We start from the raw sequence: 24,433 nt of genomic DNA, 5'->3' as shown, positions 1-24,433 counted from the left end.
TTTGGTCGATTCTTGATAACTCGAGGTCTTCCTTCTGTTTCTTTTTCAGAATCAGATGACAATTCGAACCGATTCAGTTTTTCGATAACTGTAGTTAGTGCGTCCATATTATGAATATAAAATAATATTAAAATACAACTAACTACAGAATAACAACACACAAATTAAGGTAAAAAGCAAATTATTGACAAACTTCATAACATCGTACATCCGTCAAAACCAACTATAAGTAATACCGGTAAGATAGTTTCGAAACAAATTCAGATGTCTGCTTTAATCTGAACCTTCTATAAATGCAAGGTATAACAGACGTTGATAAAGATGTTAATAGAGACATGGGGAATCTAAAATTTGCATTCCACGACATGTCTATCAACTAAGCAGAAATCCATAACGAATTTGTTTCTTGTACTCATACAGAGTAGATCCGAATAAAATGAAAAAGAGAGCAAAGATTTGATTTCACGTTCAAAGCGTCTATGTATCTGTTGATACGTATTTCGACTTAATAAGTCTCATCAGAACAGTTGTCTCATCAGACATGTCGTGGAATGCAAATTTTAGATTCCCCATGTCTCTATTAACATCTTTATCAACGTCTGTTATACCTTGCATTTATAGAAGGTTCAGATTAAAGCAGAAATCTGAATTTGTTTCGAAACTATCTTACCGATTTTTCTATCAGATGTCGCTATTGCGTCCATAACGAAGCCATTTTATTGTTGTTTCCTAAAAGACAGAGAAGATTATTTTTCACGTTAAGAACGGCTATGAATAACTGTTCTGATGAGACTTATTAAGTCGAAATACGTATCAACAGATACATAGACGCTTTGAACGTGAAATCAAATCTTTGCTGTCTTTTTCATTTTATTCGGATCTACTCTGTATGAGTACAAGAAACAAATTCGTTATGGATTTCTGCTTAGTTGATAGACATGTCGTGGAATGCAAATTTTAGATTCCCCATGTCTCTATTAACATCTTTATCAACGTCTGTTATACCTTGCATTTATAGAAGGTTCAGATTAAAGCAGAAATCTGAATTTGTTTCGAAACTATCTTACCGATTTTTCTATCAGATGTCGCTATTGCGTCCATAACGAAGCCATTTTATTGTTTCCTAAAAGACAGAGAAGATTATTTTTCACGTTAAGAACGGCTATGAATAACTGTTCTGATGAGACTTATTAAGTCGAAATACGTATCAACAGATACATAGACGCTTTGAACGTGAAATCAAATCTTTGCTGTCTTTTTCATTATAAGTAATACCTAAATCGTTTATGGAGATCGCAAAACACGTATCCTACGATAAGGTAATGCTTACGCAGTTTATGCGATTCTTCGCGTATGGTGAAATCCGTTTTAGAGTTTGAAGTACCTAAGCCCACTTAGGTAATTCTTAAATATTTAGGTATCGTTGGTAAAATCGGGTATAAGTGTCACAACCTTTAAGTGTAACTTAAATATTCTGATATTCTCCGACTTTTTTAAGGATCATTAATATTTGTACTATTTACAATTTGACCTTACTTCTTTTGTTTGCACATCAGTTGGCCCAACGATAGATTGATAAGAAAATTAAATGTTACATTACAAGCGCAGCGTAAATTTTAGAAGTTTTACTGCATCGAACATTTTTGAATTTCCTAATTACAGAAAATATTTTATAACGTAATGAAAACTTAAACAGAATAATAATAAATTTTAAAAAACGCATAGAATATGTAATATTAACAAAAAAAAAAATGTGAAAGTTTACCACTGAGTTACATCCCATTTATTTTTAATGACATCCACAATTCTTCGAGGCATAGTTTTTACCAAGTTCTTACAAAATTCTAATGTATAAGAATCCCATATTTCTTGCAATTTTTCCTTCAATTCGTTGACGGATCTGGCAGGATGTTTTCTCAAAGCTTTTTTCACTTCGCGTCACAAAGTCTCTATCGGGACCGTTAGAAACCCATTCCAGAAGTGGTATGCTATAGTCTTCAATCCATTTTAAACTCTTTTTTGTGGTATGACAACCTGCGCCGTCCTGTTGGAAGACAAAATCTTCCGCTGATATTAAACGGTGTTCCATAATCGGCCAAAGAGATTCTTCTAAAGTATTCAAATATTTGTCCGTGTGTACAATCCCATCGATAAAATGTAACTTTCCCACACCTTTAGACGGCATTCTGCCCCAGATCATGACAGATGCAGGAAATTTTACTTTTCTCTTCAGACAGTCGGGATGGAAAGCTTCATTTTTCCTGTGAATCACGCAACTCCAACACACACTTCAAATCTGGACTCATCACTCCATTGTATTGAATCCCATTGAGACTGAATCCAAACTTGATGCTCTTTTGATCATCTTAAGTCTATTTTTTGTTGTTGTAATGTTAAAATTGGCTTTTCCTTAGCCTAAAATAAATTGAAATTTATTAAAAACAATTCGTACTAATTTTTTCAACTATAAAACTCACTTATTAAGTACCAAATCGTAATTTGTGGTCCTCTCGGTGACATTTTGATCTAGAAATGTGTCTTCCAATAACGTCACTCCATAAAACGCTTAACTCCATATAATTTTCTCGTCGATTTTTCACTATAATGCGTCTTAATGCCCTTCGATCTGCTTCGGTTATTTTACTTTTTCTTACATTTCTAGGTTTTGTGAGTAGTTTTGTATCAAACCTGTAGTTTTGTATCTTCTGACTATATTTCTTACACTATAGTGGCAATTGCAACATATTCGCGATTTCCGAATTGGATTTTCCAGAATTAAAAAATCTAATAACGATTGAACAAATTTTCTCATCGATAACTTTACCTCGACCCATTGTACAATTAACAAACGACAAAAAGCTTTACAATACTACATGATACAGTCTGTCCCAAACCCTTCTTTCAGTGCGTCACTAATTTTGACGTCATATAGGATTTTAAGAATGTCGAGAATTATTGCATGACATTTTAGTTAAATTTGACAGTTGCAGAATCGTAATCTCTCTGTTTCTAATTGAAAATAATTTAATAATTTTAATATTAGTCTTTGTTCTTTCTCGATATATCTCGGCATATTTAAAATATTTTTATGACAATAAATACAAAATTAAATTTTCACTGTAAAATGTCTGATAATACTAACCTGGAATGACAATAATTATCATTTTATCAGTTGACATTGTAAACGTACTGTCACGATCTCTAGACAATCTGCGTCAAATTATATTTATGCGCATCATTGATTGGATATCTATTTAGCGTATTCTAAACTCCAACCAATTAATACATCCGTAAGTAGATATAGCTTTACGATAAATAATTTTTTAAGTTCTATGTATAATAATCACAGACTCACGTTTTTTTCTGTCACGTCTAGCTTAATGTGTTAGAGAGAATTCGATCAACTATGACGCACTGAAAGAAGGGTTTGGGATGAACTATACATTTGACATTACCTGGCAATATTATTGTTTTTATCCTTTTTCCATAGCTACCTCTGGATTTAACGTAATTATCAAAAAATCAAGGTATGTTGACATAAGTGAATTCATAGCCAGGGTTTAGTGAATTTTTTTATCGTTGTTGAGAATAAATAAAAAACCATAAGGGTAATGTTTTTGATAAATATTAATAAAAATACCATATTAATTAATATGGGAGCTTATAAAAACATGTAGAGTATAATTTGTTTAAGGTAATCGACTTAAACTGCAAATTCCATAGGTGGGCCAACTGATATGGGAAGGGGCTCGTATTTGTACGGTTCAGATAGCTTGGGCTCCAGCCCTTTTATTGTTATTGAAATTTTCTCTACTGCATCAGTGTTTCTCTTTTTGTTACGTCATAAGACCCCTTAGAGAAGAAAAAAAAATCGGTTGCCTGTAAAGTCGGTTTTACGGGCGAAGATTTTACGTGACAACGTCTTTTTCTCGGTAGAATATTTATTGATATGAATATTATTAAATTGCATAATAGGAACAAGGAATTGAATGAAAATAAGAATTGCACAAATTTTAACTATAGAAATATATTTTGTTTACTAAAACATTGTACATGTAAACTTAAACTTAACTAATTTCTATTTGAGTGATTTTGTTGAGGATAGGACGATGATAGGAGAAATATGAAATGAAAGGAAGTGTTTCTGCTGTAATGTGTCTTGAACGCCAAGAACGCTCGAGAAAGACAGGGCAGAGACACAAGCACGGAAGCACGCACCGATTCAACGCGCCTAATTCTCTAGTGCTGCGCGCGCAGCGGACCGATCATGTTTGAGTGGGAGAGAGACGCAAGGCATTCGCCGGTCCGGCGGGCCTCTCTCTCGTTCGGTGACTCACTGTAACAGACGTGAGCGGGCGTTACACTTTTTCATGAATGACTCCGAGCAACAACCTAATTTAAGACGTTGTCACGTCAAAAACACAAGCAAATAAATAAATATTTTCATTTTATAAAATTTACCTGCATCATTTTAAATCTGCTGGTACGTTTAATTCCGAGAATATATTTAAATTACAGTTAATTTTACTCTATTATACCTTTTCTTTCAAAACGAATTCACTCTTCAATTTTTAGGCTTTCTTCTGTACCTTTCCTTTAGATATATCCTTAGAATGAGAACACCCGGTACATCTGACAATGTCCGCGCTATTTCAATGAAATTTTATAAACTTTACCTTGACCTTTTTTCTCTTGCTCATATACGGAACCACCACAGAGAGCATAGCGCAGCAGTTACACAGATCCTGATAGCAAAGAGTATAGAAAACCTCAGTCGCAAGTTTATACCTTTACGTTGTTGCCATTACATTCAATTTTCTTCTTACAGTTATAATTAATGTGGAAAAGTGGACATTTATATGTTTAGACCGTTTATAATTCGTATTGTTAAAATATGCGTTGTATTAAAAACTAGTGTATTATGACAAATTTTGCTCACATTAAAACTTGTGTATGAAATGTACTCAGAAATAGAAAATTACGGCAATAAGACTAAATATGTAACAATTTCTAAAATAAAATGGCTGTAAATACAAGTAAATAACATAAGATACAATAGATGCTTCAGAGATCTCATCATAAAAGCCACATAAAAAGATCATAAAAGATTGTAGGGGTTATTTTAAGTTCAAATGAAATCAAGTGTTGTTCTTGTTGTGTTTGGTTTTGCCTTCTTCATTAGTACGAGAAACTCTATTGCTTGTTTATTAAATACTAAGAGAAAGAGCAAACCGAACAGAACAGCTCTCTAGCTTTTATGTCAAAGCTTGCGATGAAGGTTACATAAACATAGGAGCAGGGACAGACAGGTCAAAGTAGAGTGCTGTTTTGTTTCCGTTTTGCTTTGGTAAGAGTTCTCATCTTCCGTCCCATAATAAACTAACCTAAAAATACATCTAATAAAAATATCAAGTGGGAGTCAAGATCAGTTCCAAACTCTCTCTGGTTTACATTAAATTTTTGTATCCACTCTGACAAAGGCATTTCGTTATCCTCGTCAACATCCTGAGTATTGGGAGAAACTACAGTCAATTTAGCTTGACGAAAGCAGTTACAAATTGTCACTGACGTAACCGCACTCTACGCATTGTCTAAAAACTGAGCTGCATCAAGGATGGTAATTGTCCATATAAAAAATCATCCTTTTCAAAAGCTGTATCCGATAGTGGCATTTTAAACTTATGACTCCTTGGTCCATAGGTTGCAAGACACTCGTGCAGTTGGCTGGTAAGAAAAGTAGGTTGACATTGGTGAAATTAAGCTTGGGATGGGCTGCATAGTTGTCAACTAAGAGAAAAAATTTTCTTTTTTTTTCGAAGAGAGTTCCTTGTCCTACTTTCTCAATTCTCATTGAAGATATCTTCATCCTTGTATGATTGCCTTGGTTGCGGCCATGTGTTTTGTAACCAATCACCTGTCACGTTCTCGTCCACACATTTTGCCTCTTCAATAATTTTCGCGAAGGAAATTGAGTGCCGGGCTTTAAACCGATCTGGCCAGCCGTTAGAGCATGTAAAATCTTCACCAAACAGTTTTCCAAAATCTTTAGCTTTCTCCTTTAAAAGTGGCCCGGACACAGGAATATCAGAACTGCGACTCTGCTTGAACCATTTGAGTAAAGCTGAATCTACATCACCACGAATGCACTTCCTAATCTTTTTAAAATTTTATCCCTCCTCATTAAAGGCTTTTAAAATTTTGTCCGTGTTTTTTTAGGATTGAGCCGACAGTCGAATTAACAAGTCCAAATCGCAGACATACATCAACAATTTTTCGATCACTTTCAAATACTCTTATAACACGCACTTTATCTTTAATAGGCAAAGCTTTCCTTTCAGTGCTACAACTTACCATATTAAAAAAAACGAAAGAGGTCAAGTTTACATAGCTAACAAAACAGAGGTTTCAAGCAGTACTGTGCAACGTGTATTTGCATGTTATAGAAACGGAAGTTTGTACTAGACGTTCTGTAACAGATCCCAAGAGAAAATCAATTCATCTCATACTACTACAACACATCTACTACTACAACTATCAATTAATTAAAATTTTGTCTCAGATTCCCTGATAATTACAGAAAAAGGAAAAATGGGAAAATGCAATTATGATCTATATGCACCATTTATTCCAGAAAATTTTGTACTTAATGCTCACATTGTCAAGGAAATATTTAAACGAAATTAACATTTCCTAAATGACAGAGCCCATGTCCGACTTATATCCTATTGATCATACTTGGAACAAGCTTGCTACAGCTATTAGGCCAGAGTAACTGTTTTAGGGGAATAGGAGGCAACTCGACAGAATGAAGCTTCCAACTTGATTGACAGGATACCTAGAAAAATGAGTACAGATGTTTGAAGGTAAAATGAGGTATTAATTAGACAAATGATTGCCACTAATTGTTTCGTCTTCGTTTTTTCTGGGAAGATAATAGAAGCTGAGATAATGGCCAAATCCTTCAGCTGCCCTAGCTGTCGATTATGTTTTTACAAGAAGTGCTAAAAGACTAAAACAATATTGAACAAATAAAATGAAAACTGAATGAAATAGAGAATGTTGTGGAAAATGTTGAAAATTCTATTATCACGCGACAAATTATGAACCTGGCAACATGGTACAGTATTCAATGAATGAATTTTATGACAAGCCACAAAGCACGTATCTAGCAAAAGTGACTCATTTATTGGTATTATTTAAAAATGTGCCCACACAATTCTCACACTTTGTTTATTTTACTTTATTATAAAAGGTAGGTGCGTTAAAATCATAAATATTGTCGTGACTATTCCACTACGAGCACACGTAGGTTTCTTGGCCTAAATGAGAGAGTCAGTCGGTACCCGGAGCGATGGAGAGAAATAAATAAAAAAATTAAATCATAAAACTGGTAATTTAAATACCTCTAAGCAATGAATGGTACTACGGAAATCATTTGATGACGACAAGCTGGAGATAGTAACTATTAGCAGCAATTATAACGGTTAATCAAAGCCAACATCTAGGTAGGCTTGTAATAGCGACGGTTTGGTTAAAGATTCCTAAGGAATATATATATATATATATATATATATATATATATATATATAATTTTGTCTTTTGTTGGGCTATTGTGTGTGCTTAATCTGTTTTGTGTATTCAACATATATTGGGCAAACACACCAATACCTGCATATAAGTATTGTTGCACACAAACATAGTGTACAAACCAATAGATTAAACACAACAGCCCTAGCCAAACATTCTCTAGAAAATAGCCATTCCTTTGATTTTGAAACGATGCAGATTTTGGAAAAAGAACAAAACATTTTGAAAAAAGAACAAAAGATGCATATTGAAGATAATTCACATAAAAAGATCTAAATTCTATCAATAATAAGACTGACATCAAAGATCTTTCCAATATGTATCATAATTTAGTAAATTGAGTTGTTTTTAAATGCACCATGGCGGATGCAACATACGATCCTGAACCACTCGTGTTTTAAGTTACATGCCAGATGTCATCTGTCAATGTCAGATACACGTAAAGAGTGTAAACATGAAATATAATTGTACTAAGATTAATACTCTTACAAGAATTAATATTAAACTTAACAGTCTTCCTGGTTGAACCTTTTAACTTTTTGTTTTTGTCTTTTAAATTTGAACTTTTTACTGATCAGTGTAGTGTAGTAGTGTCTGGGGCTCGGGTGACTGAAACCTCGGAAGTCCCGAAGAAGACTTTCAACTGAAAGCAGATGAGTCAAATGAGAATAAAATAATATCTCTTTGTCTTTTTTTGTAATCCATGAATGTCAGGTAACTCCGCCTGTAGTACCGTCGGGTAAATCCAATAACTCAACAGAACTGTTGTCAGTCTCAAGCCCAGATAAAGGAGGAGGAAGTCTCCAGCCAGGTTAGCACCAATGAAAGATGACGCCGAAAAACCTTCTCTAAGCCGGACTACAGGTCGCTTAAGGAAAGAAGACAACTACTAGTGGAAAACAAACGCCGTACTCAAGAATAGGTAGAACTAAACAAAATAAATAGAAAAGAACTAAAATGTAATATCAAAAAATGGAACGAGAATTTAATAGAGCTAGGCATAGAAAACCACAGAAACACTGGGTGCTCAGAAAATTATCAAAGTTAAAGACACCAATAATAACTTACTTACTTACTCCGTGGCGTTACAACCCTTCGTGGGTTTTAGCCGACTCGACAACATGCCTCCACTGTTTTCTGTCTTGAGCAATGTACCGTACAGTGTATAAGCGAAATATTAAAATGGAATAACCCCATAAGCAGAATAGGGGAGATCGGTGTCGTCAAAATAGCAAGAGGTAAGTCACCAGAAGTATCGGACGGTCGGGCAAAAGACGGATTGATAACCATAGATGTATTAATTCGCCAATGAACAAGCAGAATTGCTTATAAAGAATAAGAATAAGAAGAAGAAATTCAATAGGGTTCGACCTTGGACCAAGCTATGTATCAAGTATTAAGTTTTTAGGATTTTTCCTATATAGTTATAGCACATAAAGGCAGAAAGACATATAGAGAATAACTATTGAGTCCTTACTAATAAATATTAAAAGGGTCAAAAATTTTAGTATATAGTTTGTTCTCATAAATTGTGGAGATAATTACAACATATTCAACATATATTCTAGCGAAAATGAATGAATTTATTTCATTCATACTTCTATATTCTATATTCATTTATACTTCTATAAATAATTATAAATAATTTCATAATTATTTATAGAAGTATAACTTAAAAAAAAACATCGTACCTGGGCCACACACTTCGAAACGATAAATGCTCTCTTCTACACGTCGCCATGCAAGGAAAGTAGAGGAATGAAAAGGCTTGGGAAGAAAGAAGAAATCTTGGCTGAGGAATATCAGAGATTGGACTAATCTCAATGTTGAACAGATAGGTATTTCACGTTGCAAAAGATAGGGAAGCGTTTAATAAGTGGAAAACGAAACAATAAGAAGAAGAACAGGCTGGCTTCCGCAAAGGATATATTACATCAGACCATCTGCTGACAATGAGAACACTGATAGAGAAGGCAAATGAGTAGCAACTACCCGTATTTTTTGCCTTCGTAGACTATGTGGGCCATAGAACAAGCTATTAATAATTGTATAATAGATTTGAGATATAGGCAATAAATACATACCTATATATGAAAACGCAACCATGATAGTACAACTAGACGAAAATACAAATACTATACCAACTGACTAAGAGAGGAGTTAGACAAGGCGACGTAATATCTCCAAAGCTTTTTAATCTAGCCTCCTTAGAAGACGTCTTCAAAACTACAAATTGGTCAACATATGGCATCAAGTTAAACCGGGATTATAGCGAGCACATTCGAGGAATTACTAACTATGGTGTAGAAACTCGCAGAAAGCTTCCAAAACGTCGTTAAAAATTAATATGACAAAAACAAAAACAATTACAAATACAGAAGACCCTAGACATAAATGACAATGAGATACAAGAAGTTTAAGAATATATCTACCTAATCCAAATTCTTCCGGTGCGGAAATCACTAAAAGAGCAAGACTGGCATGGGCAATATTTGGAAAACTCATTTGGATACTTAAGAACCGCAAAATACCTCAATACTTGAGGAGTAAAACTGTTCAACCAGTGCATCCTTTCTATTATGACATATGGATGTCAAACCTGGACCCTAACCAAATACGAATAAACTAGCCACAACAGAAAAGGCAATGTTATGTACACGATTGTCAGATATAAAGAGGGACGACTGGGCAAGATTAAAAACAAAAGTCGAGGATATGACAAGAAAAATTGCCAAATTCAGATGGAGCTTCACAGATCACACTGCTAGACAAAAAGACCAACGTTGGAACGCCGCAATACATCATTGTATACGCTACAAAGATAGACACCAAAAGGAAGACCATAGATAAGATGGGTAGATGTCATCAAAAAAATAGCCAGAACAAATTGTAAGTATGTGGCAGAAGATAGAGATTGATGGAAGAAGTTGGCAGTTAGTTCCAAAAATGGACAATCGAAGATTTTTTATTAATTTAAAAAAACACCTAAGATGTTCTCTGTTATTTACAACTAGTCACAAAAGATTACCGCGCAAACTTTTTCTATTAACAATCTTAAAACTGGCCTGGACGCTGACGGAGACGCTCACGAGAAAACTAGAAGCATTCGAAATGTGGGTGTACCGACGCATTCTTCGTATATCCTGGACCGAACATGTCACCAACACAGAGGTAATCCAAAGAATCGGAAAGGAGAAAGAAATCGTGAATACAATTAAACAAAGAAAGCTTGAATATTTCGGCCACATATTGAGACACGATAAGTACCGTCTACTGCAATTGATTGTCCAGGGAAAAATAGACAGTAAGCGAGGGCCAGGCAGGAGAAGACACTCCAAAATCTGAGGAAGTGGTTCGGGCTCACATCGGACGAACTATTCAGAAGCGCCGCAAACAAGATCAGAATTGCCATGTTAATAGCCAACGTTCCAGGACTTGAATAGCCTATACGTTTGTATCGTTATGAATACTGTTTTCATGCTCCTTTGCAAATACTTGAATCACATCTGCGACCATTTCCACACCTAGGTCTCTGTGTAGGTCGCTAGTTCTTATGTACCAGGGAGCAATTGCAATGTCCCTCAGTACTTTATTCTGAAAACTTAGAACCATTTTGATGTTACTCGCACTGGCACATCCCCAGAAGAGAAGAAGATGATGATGAGATAGTACCAGAGACTTCGGTAGTCCAAATGAAATATGTATCAATAATATCTTTCACGGAGAACTCTGGTTAGAGATTCTATCCCAAATGGAGAATGACAACTTCTTCATTAAACGAATGTAAAGAAATCAATGAGATTTTTATATCTGATTTAGTCAAATGTCTTTTAAAGTCAATAAAGCATGTAAATATGTGTTAGTTGACGTCCCGTGCTCTCTAGATCTAAACCTGAATACTAAAGAACTTCTTATGTATCACTACCGTTCTTAAAACGACACTATGTATTAAAATATTTTGTTTGAATTATTCGTGGGTTAACAAACGGATAAATAAAATAAGGATTGAAAATATTATGGTTGAAGATTATTCAAAAGAAATGGAACATGATTTTTACGGTCTGCAAAAGGAAATATGGCGCTTCATAAGAGGTCAAAGAACGAAGGTTAAGGAACTAATAGAACCAAAACGAATAGAAAAGGATACATGGATTGACTACCTAAAAAAGCTCGATAGAGAGTAAGTACAAACGACGCTAGAACCGGAAACACCAGAAATTACCACAAATCAAGAACTTAATATAAATGTAGATTAAGTTCGGAAAATACTTGAAAAGCTGAAGAACAAAAAAGCAGCAGGTAATGACGGGATACCAAACGAATTACAATTAACAACATTACTTAATTAATAAAATTATAAAATATCGGAAGAATGGAGAGAACGAGCGAACTAATTCTTCTATTCACTAAGCAAATTACTGATGAAAAATCACTAGCGTATAAAAGACCAACGTTTCTGTGTCTGATTGACCTAAAGAAAGCGTTTGACAGAGTAACACTCAAAGATGTTATCCATCTTCTGTATGATAGAGAAGTTCCCTTAAATATTATAAAAACTATCAAAAATATCTACCAAAACAACAAAATGGAAGTCAGAATAGATTGACAACTTACAAAACCTATAGAAATAGGCAGCGGAATAAGACAAGGGAATTCATTGAGCCCCATGCTCTTCAATTTATTCATTGATGAAATCATAAAAAGCGTTAACAAAGGAAGAGGGTACAGAATGGGAAACAAAAGAAATAAAAATACTCTGTTACGCAGACGAAGCAATATTGATAGCCAAAGATGAAGATAGTCTGCAAAGACTGGTCCACAGATTGAACATAAGAACAAAAGAATTTAACATGACAATCTCATCTCAGAAAACTAAAACAATAGTAGTCACCAAAGCCAACAAGATATAAAAAAAATTGATGGAATCAGTATTGAACAAGGAATGGAATTAAAATACCTGGGAATTATACTCTTAAACTATGGAAGCCTGGACAAAGAAATGCGAGATCAAGTACAAAAAGCAAATAGACTGGCAGGATGCATTAATAACACTATATGACGAAACAGACACATTGACACTGAGATGAAGTCAAGAATTTATAAAGCCAGTGTACCGGACCAATAATGACATATGCCTCAGAAACAAGACCCGACACAGCCACAACACAAAGGCTGCTAGAAACGACAGAGCGAGAGATCCGAGTACTGAGAAGGATTATACGAAATACGCTGAGAGATCGAAAGAGAAGTGTAAACATTAGAAGAAAATGTAACGCATAGTGTATAAATAAATGGACACAAAATAGAAAAAAAAATGGAATAACCACATAAGCAGAATGGAAGAGACCCGTGTCATCAAAATAGCAAGAGGCGAAAGAAGTATCGGACGACCGCGCCAAAGATGGAGTGACAACCTTCCATAGAGGTATTAATCCGCGAATGAACAAGCAGAATTACTTATAAAGAAGAAAAAAAAAAGAAGAAGAATATTCAAATAATATTAAACACAAAAAGGACAAAATTTATCATATATTTCCCATCAGCTTTCGGGGGAATTCAGTACCTCAACTATAATATCAATAAGATGTCTAATAAACAATTCACTCAATTCTCCACAAAAAAGGCTCTATAAATAAAAATGCACACTCAAAGGTAATGTGGCTTATAAATTTTCCAGCCAATCCACATATCAATTTCAGAAAAAGAAAATCCCCTTTGGCGTGTATTGAATGAGTGACATATCTCTCTATTGACAAAATGATAAAAGATAACGGTTAGGAAAAAATCGACAGGTTGTTGTTTTTTTTTTTCAAATTGACCTAAAAACTTGAAGGGAGCGTCATTTTATTGTTTATTTTTAACACGACATTTGCGTGGTTTCAATATTATTTTCCTCAAAATAATACGCAAATGTGTGATATTGCTAAATTTTTTTTCGGTTTATTTTGACGAAAAAGCACTCAAATATGATTGTGGATTGTGTGAGTGAAACAGTACCCTACAGTGGTTATTTAAAATAGGATTTTTATAGGCGCGATCACAATTTACCGAAAATTATGTTATTGTGAGTAACGTAGGACATACCTTAATGTAATAGTTAATTGAGTCAAAGGTTAATGATAAAAATTACACTTTTGATCTATAAAACGTTGACTTGTAAGCTTTTACTTGTGTATAAAACTTACGTAATGTATCAATGAGAGAAAGGTAGGGTTCTGTGGTGATTAGAAGAGTAGACAATCTATTTATCGATAAAGAGGACTAAAACACCACACAACATCATTATCATAATTCTCTTTGCCTTTACCCTAGGCGGAGTCGGCTTCCTTAATTATATTTCTCCATACGTATCAATCTTCGGTTATATCAATATCAATACCCTTTACCGACATGTCCTGCTTAAGCGTCTCTCCACAGGTCTTATTTGGTTTTCCCCTCCTACTTCCCTCCCAGGAACTTGCAAGTCAGCAATTATTCGTATTGGGTGATTAACGTCTCCTGCGTAACCTGCGTCGTCGATATAACTTTGAACTATACAAATACGTGCAACGTTCAAATAAATAATGAAGCAAAATATATAATCACCTTAAATAATACATATGAACATCACAATAGACTACAAAAAATTAAATGTAATATCTATCTATAGCCCCGAGCACTGCAAACCTAAAGAGGAACGAGAGGCATTCTACGAACAATTGCAAACCATCCTGGATGAAATACATCATAAAGAATCCTTAATTCTTATAGGTGACTTTAACGCACGAATCGGAAATAAAATAGTTCCAGTAAAACAGAGATTTAATGAAAACCATGTCAACGCAAATGGAGAACTCATAGCTAATCTCTGTGCTTTTAACGAACTGAAAAGCAATAATACATTTTTCGACCATAAGCTCCAGTATAAATATACACTTGAAAACTCCAGTGGGCATAAATCTATGATTGATTTTATAGTCACTAATAGAAAAATCCACCCAAAGCAGATTCTAGATATCACCTTAAAATCAGCAAACGCAGAGAGTGAACACAAACTAGTACTAGCAAAAATAAGAATGAAAATAACACCAAAACATTTTCTACAGTAAATCACCGAGGAAAAATTCAATGTAGAATCACTGTGGGACGACTCTGGCACAGAAGATACAGCTGAAACAAATGGACGACATCGAAGATATAAACGCGAGCTGGGAGAAAATTAAAAACAACACTGAAGAAGCAGTAACAGAAGCTCTAGGAAAACTCAAAGTCATACTGAACAAAAGAAACAACAACAATACACCATGGTTCAAAAAAGAAATAAAAGAGAAATGTAAAGAGAAACGAGAGGCCTACATGAAGTACAACAAGCAGTTGGTAAGAATAACAAAAAATGAACACTGGAAACAGTTTACAAAAAGGATGGAAAGCGACTTCCTACGGTACACAAAAACAAATATGGAGATTCATAAGAAACCAACGGAAAGAAATGGCAGAATTGAAGGAATAACATACCAGCAAACGAATGGGAAAGATACCTGACGGAACTTTTTAAAGGAAAGGAAAAAATAATCAACACAATAACGTACCTGAATTAAGGCGAAATAGAAATCAGTTTTCAGGAAGTAGAGATAGCCATAAATTCACTTAAAACTAGAAAGTTACTAGGACCAGACGGAATAACCAACGAGCTTCTAAAACATGTAGGAGAAAGTATAACTCTAGAGATGACAAAACTTATAAACACTAATATTGCACTGCAAGGTACTAGACAAATGGAGAAACAGCATAATGATACCAATGTTCAAGAAAGGAGATAAAGAAGATCCCAACAATTATAGAGGTATAAATCTACTCAACACCGCACTTAAGAACATACGTGTGCATTTTCTATTTTGTTTCGAACATAAGTTGCTACTCCATAAGTTGCTGACAGCTTACATAAATGGGGAAAAGCCCTTACTCCGGAGTGTGACTGTGGTGCGCAACGACAGACCGTCTGTCACATTGTTGAAGAATGCCCCCGAAGGCGGTTCCCTGGAGTTTTTGACGAGTTCCTGAATGCGACCGAAAATGTTTTAGACTATATTAATGCATTAGATGTTCGTTTGTAATACTCCATGTAATGTTTTATATTGCTTTTTAAATATGCGTTCTTATTGTATGCCATACAATAAATAAATAACCGCACTTAAGCTTACCATAAAAGTCCTTACCAACAAAATCAATAAACAAACAACTTTATCAGATGAACAACAAGGATTCAGATCCGGAAGATCCTGCGTAGACGCCGTATTTGTACTAAGACAGGTATTTGTACTAAGACAAATCACAGAAAAGGTCATCGAGTACAATAAACCAGCATATCTATGTTTTATAGACCTGACAAAGGCTTTTGATCGCATCCAAGTCGAAGACGTCTTACACCTATTGTATAAAAGAAACATACCAATCAATATTATACAAACCATCGAAAACATTTACTTCCATAATCGAATACAGACAAAGATAAATAGAAAACTAACACAGTGTATACCAGTACAAAGCGGAGTCAGACAGGGTGACTCGTTAAGCCCACTTCTCTTTAATATAATAATGGACAAAATAATACAGGAGGTACGTAAAGGTCATGGTTACAAACAAATCCAAATATTATGTTTCGTAGACGACGCCGTATTAATGGCCGAGACAGAAGATGAGTTCCACAGATTAACACACATCTTCAATACAACAGCCAAGAAATACAATATGATAATATCAGCAGAAAAAACCAAATGTATGTAAAATCGAAATTAATGGGAAAATAATAAAGCAGAAAGCAAGGTTTAGATATCTGGGAATAGATATAACTAGTTACGGAGATGTTGAAGAAGAAGTACGACAACAAAGCTTAAAAGCAAGTAAAGCGTCGAGATCTCTTAATGACACAATCTGGAAGAACAAACACCTAAGACAAGACACAAACTCTAGAATCTATAAAGCAGCAATTAGACCTATATTAACATACACAGCGGAGACAAGACCTGACATCTAAAACGAGACGACTACTAGAAACAACAGAGATGAAAATACTCCGAGGAATATCAGGGAAATGTTTGTTGGATAGCTAGAGAAACGAAAACATAAGAAGAGCATGCAATATAGAAGACATACATGGATGGGTGACAAAACGGAAATAGGAGTGGAAAGAACACATTAGTAGAATGGCAGAGAATAGAGTACAAATGGACGAAGAAGTATTGGCCATTTATAGGTCATACAGACCAAGAAAAAGATGGTGCGATAATTTAAACAATTTAGGAGGCTAATATTGAAGAAGAAACAGACTTTAAAGCCTACATACAAGAAGGAAGAAGACCTTAAATAAAAATTAGACATATTTTATTGGAGAAACCTAAGGGAATTCGTCAAGAGATAGACCAAGGTGGAAGGGATGGTGTAGGGAAGATCCCAGAAAGATCGATGTTGCCAACCGGCATCAAGCTCCAAGGAATCTGACAAAATAGGAAGAATAAGCTTAGGAAGGTAGAAACTCAACTTGGACCGTAGAACCAATGATGATGATGATGACGAAATTTGACGAAGTAACAACAAAAAAATTCACGTGAGAACAGCATTGCATCAATGCTAAATCCATCCCTATTCTCATTAATATTGGATCAGATCAAAGTTATAATTTTAAGTATATAGTATCGGTATTACAGAGCAATCGGAAAATGATAAAGATGCATACATTATAACTAGAGCATAACGAATAAAATGATGTGACATCTGACAAAAGAATTCCACTGAAACTGAAAGAAAATTCTGCGAGACTGTCGTAAAATCAACAAAGATACACGACACTCAATGTTGGGAAGTTATAACAAACTAGAACAAGTGCATGTTGCAGAAACGCTTAGATGGATGAGTAAGTAGCGAAAACGATCAAAAAACGAACGAAGACGTAGGAATAGTCTCGGTGTGAGATTTATCGATGCCGAAATGAGAAAGTATAGGTTAAGATGGTTAGAAAATGTTTTATCTAAATGGTCTAATATGACACATCACACAAGCTGAATTCCTGGACGAACTGGGGGTAACTATAATGAAAATAACAAATCACTTAATCTTCCCCGATGATGGGGTCAAAAACCAAACGATATCTATGCTAAATTGATATTATATATGGTCTAATAGTAGTAGCAATATTGCTCAAATAAATATTCCACTAAATGTAATGTCAATAGCAAACCCATTTTATTTAACATCGTCATTTATCATACTAATTACACCTTCGATAACAACATTCTGAACCTCTTTATGGTGATATCCCCTATCAGAAACGATATTTGTTTAATTTGTAAGGTCGGTGACACCATGAATGGCAATTATCCATAAAAATTATACTAAGAAAAAATAAGGACAAATTATTAGATATTATACATAAAAAGATACACTAAGAAAAATTATTGTATTAGATATTTCTGTGAATTGTGTTTGTGTTTACTTTAATGTTTGGTTCCAAAGAAGAACCAATACGATACAATAGTAGTAAAAGTATAAAAAAATATACGATTTTGGTTAGAAAACAAAATAATTGAACAGATAATAGTGAATCAGTAAAACTAGCTGGATAAAAAAGTGGAATAAAAAATAAAATAAATAGCAAATAGATCAGTGGGATATCTGAAAAATTCAATATCGAAATAATCTAAAATGTCCATATTATTTATTGGAACCATACATTAATAACATTGAAGATCTCAGATATACCTTTGGATATGAGATAAACTTAATTTGGTACTGAGTGAGAGCAAAGAGAGGTACTACCAACTGACTATTCCTTAAGCGTACCTGTTTATTTATAGGCATACAGTGTATTTTTTATCAGTTTTTTAAGATCAAATGTAGAACCAAATAATAAACTGACGATTTCAGGATAAAAATTCTGAATTAAAATATTTCTTATAAAAAGTGGCTCCTGTTAGGTTTTTTGCTGGATTCTCCAATCGGACACATCCAGAGTAACCGATATATGGATGGCACTGAGAGAAAATGAAATACTGGGAGTGTTCTAAAAATATAGTGATCGAAATCGACAGCTGGATCACCATAACCAAACACAAGCAGAGGTTGAATAGATCAGTCAAAGTCATAACTATAAAATCATCTTTTGTATAGAGATGCAGAGGGAAAAACTACTGCATTATTTCTTCCTAGAACAAGCAATCATGGTGAAGATAAATACAATGGCCTTAAATCCACACATACCTTTATGAGATGATATAGTCAGGAAAAGGAAGATGCCAACATGAAGAATGCCACTCTACTACTCTGACAATGATTTACCAAATCACTTGAATGGCGTTGGTGTAGTAGTACTGATTAATTTCAGTCCAAATTCAGACAGAAGTAAGTCTGTTATTACACATCAAGGTCTGCCCAGTCAATATCAATATAATACAGTGCTATGCTCCAACTAAAGATAAGAATAAAAATATGTCTTAAAATACACTAGGAAAAACTATAAGGAGTTAGGTGATCTTATTGCCAGGAAAAGGCATAGTCAGAAATATTGTGAGTATAGTTTGGGAGAAAGCAATGAAAAAGGCTGTACATTAATACAGTGTTATCAAGAAGAAAATGTTCTATAATTAACACTTGGTTTAAGCCTCCTTCCCCTTTAAACTCTGCAGTTAGCAGTCCCTGAAACATAGTGAACTATATATTGTCAGAAACTAAATATATTTGATACTCTTCAGAGACAGATTTAGAAACAGAATTTGTAGTGTTAGGACATATATACCCCTGTACTGACATTGGACCAGACCACAACCCTGTCATAGGAAATTTTTAGACTGAAAAAAATTAAAAAGAAACAATCTAAAAGGATCAGAAACTATTGGACATCCATGACTTTGGAAAAAATATTAAAAGATTGGGATACTTTGAAGAACATAATAGTTTCATTAGAAAAGGGAGTTATAAGCTCCAGAGAAACAAAAAAATAAAGAATGGATGTTCAAAGAAATATTACAGATGATAAACATGGGAAGATCATTTAAGAACACTGGAAAAACAGATAAGAGAGAAGATTGAAAATCCAAAAGAACAATGGTTGACAAATAGTAAATTGTTGACAAAAAAAAACAGTAAATAACAATAATAAATACCATCTAATAGTTAACTACTATTAGTTGTTGAAAGTATTCTTGGAAAGCTGTCCATATAAGTAATCCCAATAGCAATGGGGTTTTTAAGGCAATTTGCTGTTCTTGTTCTTAATAGATAAGGCACTCTGCCAAAAACATTTACTAAAAGAGTATAGTTTGAGAGATAAACTTTTATCTTAATATATTTTTATTTAGCTGTATTTTGATGAAAACTAAAATATGTCTTAACACTAGAACTAATGTAACAATACTAAAAATAATGAAGAGTATAATATATCAATATATCAACTATATAATATATCAACTAGAGCCTGGAATATTTGTAGAAGTGAAACATGGTGGCTATTATTATGTCTCCCATTATAATGGCAATCACAGGACTAATTCTAAATCTTCATTACTATTATTTGTATTTACTTTATTTTGTTTGACTCAATTTAGGGTTGTTGTACAAAAAAACTTGATATTTAAAAAAATAATAAAAGAAAACAATTTTGTTTCGCCTAAACAGTATCTTTCAACAACACCATACTATCTAGATTTTTTTAAATATGTTTGTTTTTATCTATAATTGTTACTGACAATGTTTTGTTATGTATTTTAATATAATGCCATTCCATTTATTGAAAGCAGATATGCGAAAGTACTGAAAAAGATTGAATACAAATTTAATGTGTATTTATAATTACCTTTTATTATTAATTCTTATTATTAGTGCACATAACTTTAAAATGTAAATATAACTTTTACAAAAACAACATTACACCGACTACCGACTACCTTTGGGCCAAGTAAAATGAAAATAACTAAATATATTTACTTAATATGTATCGATTTTATCTTATATCATTATTATTGTTATTTAGCACCCTTCAGATTCTAACTGTGTGCGCCTATGGTGTAAATCAAAACGTAATTACTTTTCTACACCTACACAATCATCTTGTAATTACAAACAACATCCCGAATTTGGAAAGAATACAGAATATAAAAAGCAATCAATAAAAGTATAGATTCCATATACGGCTACATAATAATAAACTGAAAGAAATAGAAAACCGAATAAATATAATCTGTAAACAATCAAAACGTGCAAGATACATAATAATCGTGAATTAATAAAAATGTGTTTATTTATCGGAGATTAACATAGTATAAATAAAAATGAAGGAGTAAAGGAATTTAGTTTGTTCTAATTATTTATCTAATTAACGATGTTAATGTACTGCAAATATATTTAAAATTCGTTTTCCACGTTTAACATATTTATCTAGATACAAATTATGTACCAAATTTGGGTTTCATCCATTTTAAATTAACATGTGTGACACTTTTATTTTTCAACCTGTAATTTTTCAAACGAACGCCCATTTCTAATGTGCACACATTCAATTAAACAAAAACCGGACGGTGGAATGCTAGAATGTTACAGGAAAATGAAATTAAGAACAACAGTTAACATAAATAATCGGTTTCGTAAAGCTTTTTGACATAAGACCACTTAAAAAATGTCAATAAACCCTAAAAACACGAATCTAGGTTCTGTGTGCTTGCAACGTAAACAAAACAACCATTCTAAAATGTGACAGAAAGTGGTAATATCATGTTTTTGTTGTGACAGCAAAAACGGATACACGTTTGATGTAATTTTAACAAATACCCGCATCAGACGCTTATATTACACCGAAACCCTCCTATTACATAAAATAACTCCCAAGAGAAAACATGCATTGATAGATAAACATTGAGAAGTGTCGAGGAACCAAAACAGACCCGCCATATTGATAAGCGAATGTGTGTGTTTTCAATGTTTTTAGAGAGAGAATTTAAGATGACTGGACCTACCTGAATCGGAATTAGACTCCAATGTACATCCTATTGCAAACAGAGCGCCAAATTGAAGAATTCTCCACGCCATATATATGTATTCATTTGGAAATGTTGATTAAAATTTATTTCACCCACCACACTTCTAAACACACAAACACGTATTTAGTAAAATATCGCCGCTACCGCGCGAGTCGATTCTCATATTCTCAATGCCACAATCGAGTTTGTTTAGGCATGGCTAGAAAGAAATGAATTCTCCGTTTTCCGTATTCTACGTTCGTGTCTACCGATCGGGTCCCACGTGTGATCCTGGAAGTCGAAAGCGAACGAAGCGACGAAGTGAGGATACCGAGTGGGAGAGAAACTACCTGCTAATATCCTCTCGAGTCCAAATACTCTCGAATATGTGTAACTATGATCTGAACTGAAACGTTTTGTAAAATTTAGTTTAATATTTTATTCGGGGTGCGAATTTTGACAGAATTGCAAAAATATTTCTTTTAAAATAAATATATTCCCATTTTTTGTCAATTTTTTCTTTTCATGCAAAAATGTTCTACGATTTTATTTTTCTCCTAAATTTAGTTCATTAGTCCAACTTCCTCTAATTATTCCAATGTCTTTAATAGATGAGGAGGTAAAATGTAAACAAGTTTAAGTCAGAAATAAGTAATTTTTCAGGGAGGGCGAAAAACTTATAGCTTTGCTCTGCAAAAGGATAATGAGTTCTATTAAATGTTACTGATTTCAATCATGAGATTCAAACACTTATTTCAGTTAGGGTAGCTAAAATATAGTTTAAAAATTGATTTTGTTTTGGAAATAAGACCAGCACGACAATTTTGCACGAACTCGTTTTGCATGTATAATATTGTGGACATAAGATGATTTGCATGTAATTAAAGTAAAAAAGCAATAAAGTAAAGGAATAATGGTTTTCTGAATGAACTTCTATTTTTGTAAAATAATAATATAGGCCTTACCTAAGTGACAACATTGTCATAATAGGTAATTAATGCAACAAACAGTTTTTTTATTATGGAAGTCACGGCGCTCATCATCGAGACATTCACTCATTACTTCCTGCTCCTCACCAGCAGCTGCTGTAGTGTGTTCATCAAAAATCAAACTTTTGTACCAACCAAGGCGTGGGTCAGAAAAACATTTTTTCAAAAGTTTGTCTAAGATTCTTTTTTCCCTTTCTTTTATCAAAGATATAAAAGACTCCTTTCCGTCATATTTGTGGTTTTTCAAGCCTCTTACCAACACAATATTTTTGTAAGACTTCCCTTTTTTCGGAGCTGTTCTATTTCTTCTTGTACCCGGTAGCATATTTCAATTCTCTTTAGTTTACTAATTGATTGGATGTCCTTATAGTATTCACTTAGCTTCTAAGTATCAAGAACTGGCCAATCTTCTCCTAGTGCTCTTACTTTCCCTATACCAATGTAGATGTCATGGTATTCCTTTTATATTAAAATTATGGGTATTTGCTCTTCCAAAAACACGGTCGGTGGGTAAAAAACTATGTCTTCGTACTGCGAAATACAATAAAATCCTTTGGGTTGATGTTTTACGTGTTTCAAAAAAATGAATCAATGTTCTCAGGACAATATTGTTTTTATTTTAAGAAAAACAACCTTATTACAAAACACTCTAAAAATCAGCTTGTTTCAAATAGTTAAAGAGATCGGATGATATTTCCACACTGCCTTTTCCCGCCTGCTTCTCTGTACAAGTGTAAAACATGTGGTTTTGAGTTTCTAGATCAGTAATACAAAAGTTATAAAACCAAATTTGTCTCTCGTTCTTCTTCTCTTAAGCCTTCTGAGCAACATATTTCCAATGTGTTCCGGCTATTCTTTGAATGTCATCAACCCATCTCATCTGTGGTCTTCCTCTTGGTCGTTTACTTTCGTAAGGTCTCCAATGTTGTATTGTAGTATTCCAACGTTGGTCTTTTTGTCTAGCAGTGTGGCCCGCGAGGCTCCATTTAAGTTTGGCAATTTTTGTTGTTATGTCCTCGACTTTTGTTTTGGATCTTACCCAGTCGTTCCTCTTTTTATCTGATAGTCGTATACCTAACATTGCTCTTTCCATTGTTCTTTCTGTTGTGGCTAGTTTATTCATGTTTGCCTTGGTTAGGGTCCAGGTTTGACATCCATATGTCATGATAGGAAGGATGCATTGGTTGAACACTTTGCTCCTCAAGTATTGGGGTTTTTCAATTATTTTGAAATTATAACAAAGGCTAATTGCACTGAAAGGGATTTCATGCATTTTGCACAAGTTTCATAGAATTAAAATTTTAATTTATATCAAAATTATTAAAATTTTAAATATCCATGATCTTGGAACACAAGGCAGGAATTAATTGATTATTTAAAAATATTAATGTTGCATAAAGGAATAGAGCCAATAAAAAATAAAAAAAGTAAATATTTTATTGCCCTAATATGTACATGTCAAAACAGTATTTACAATATATTGCACTCTTCTTTCTTCTTACACCAACATTCCGCAACGTTCTTCTGCACCTCTTACTTTGTGGGACCACATGCTCTTCGGATACCTGATTTATCTATGCTGTTAGTCTCGTTGACGTCTGTTTCTGTAGGTACTATTTTTGGCACCCTACCTACTTCCCTGCTTGGCTGCTTTCGGCAACCTCCTAGCTAGTCCCTGATTAGATGGTCAATCAGTTTATGGGTTTCTCGATGTATCTATCCTCTGCACTCAGTTTCTGGCGGGGATATCCGTGGTCTTAAGGAGTCTTCTTGTGGCCTGGTGGAAGAATTTTCTGGTTCTGTTCATGGCTAGTTTCATCAGTGGCGTGTATTGAAGCCGTTTTTGGATGGTTGCGTTTGAAACTCTGTCTTGCC

General features: G+C 33.9%; 1 protein-coding gene across 1 annotated transcript in view; it reads right to left on the bottom strand.

The window, feature by feature from the left end:
• Positions 1–21,801, bottom strand: part of LOC140440196 (immunoglobulin superfamily DCC subclass member 4-like) — a 218,032-nt gene extending 196,231 nt beyond the window's left edge. Inside the window, exon 1 of the mRNA XM_072530530.1 lies at positions 21,567–21,801. Coding sequence (XP_072386631.1) covers positions 21,567–21,639 — 73 coding nt within the window. The 5' untranslated portion in view covers positions 21,640–21,801. The remainder of the gene's footprint in view (positions 1–21,566) is intronic.
• Positions 21,802–24,433: the final 2,632 nt, after the last annotated feature.

The sequence above is a fragment of the Diabrotica undecimpunctata genome, chromosome 4 (genome assembly GCF_040954645.1).
Source record: "Diabrotica undecimpunctata isolate CICGRU chromosome 4, icDiaUnde3, whole genome shotgun sequence".
In the NCBI taxonomy this organism is placed as follows: Eukaryota; Metazoa; Arthropoda; class Insecta; order Coleoptera; family Chrysomelidae; genus Diabrotica; species Diabrotica undecimpunctata.
The sequence above is the reverse complement of the archived record's forward strand: the minus strand, read 5'-3'. Positions and strand labels throughout refer to the sequence as shown.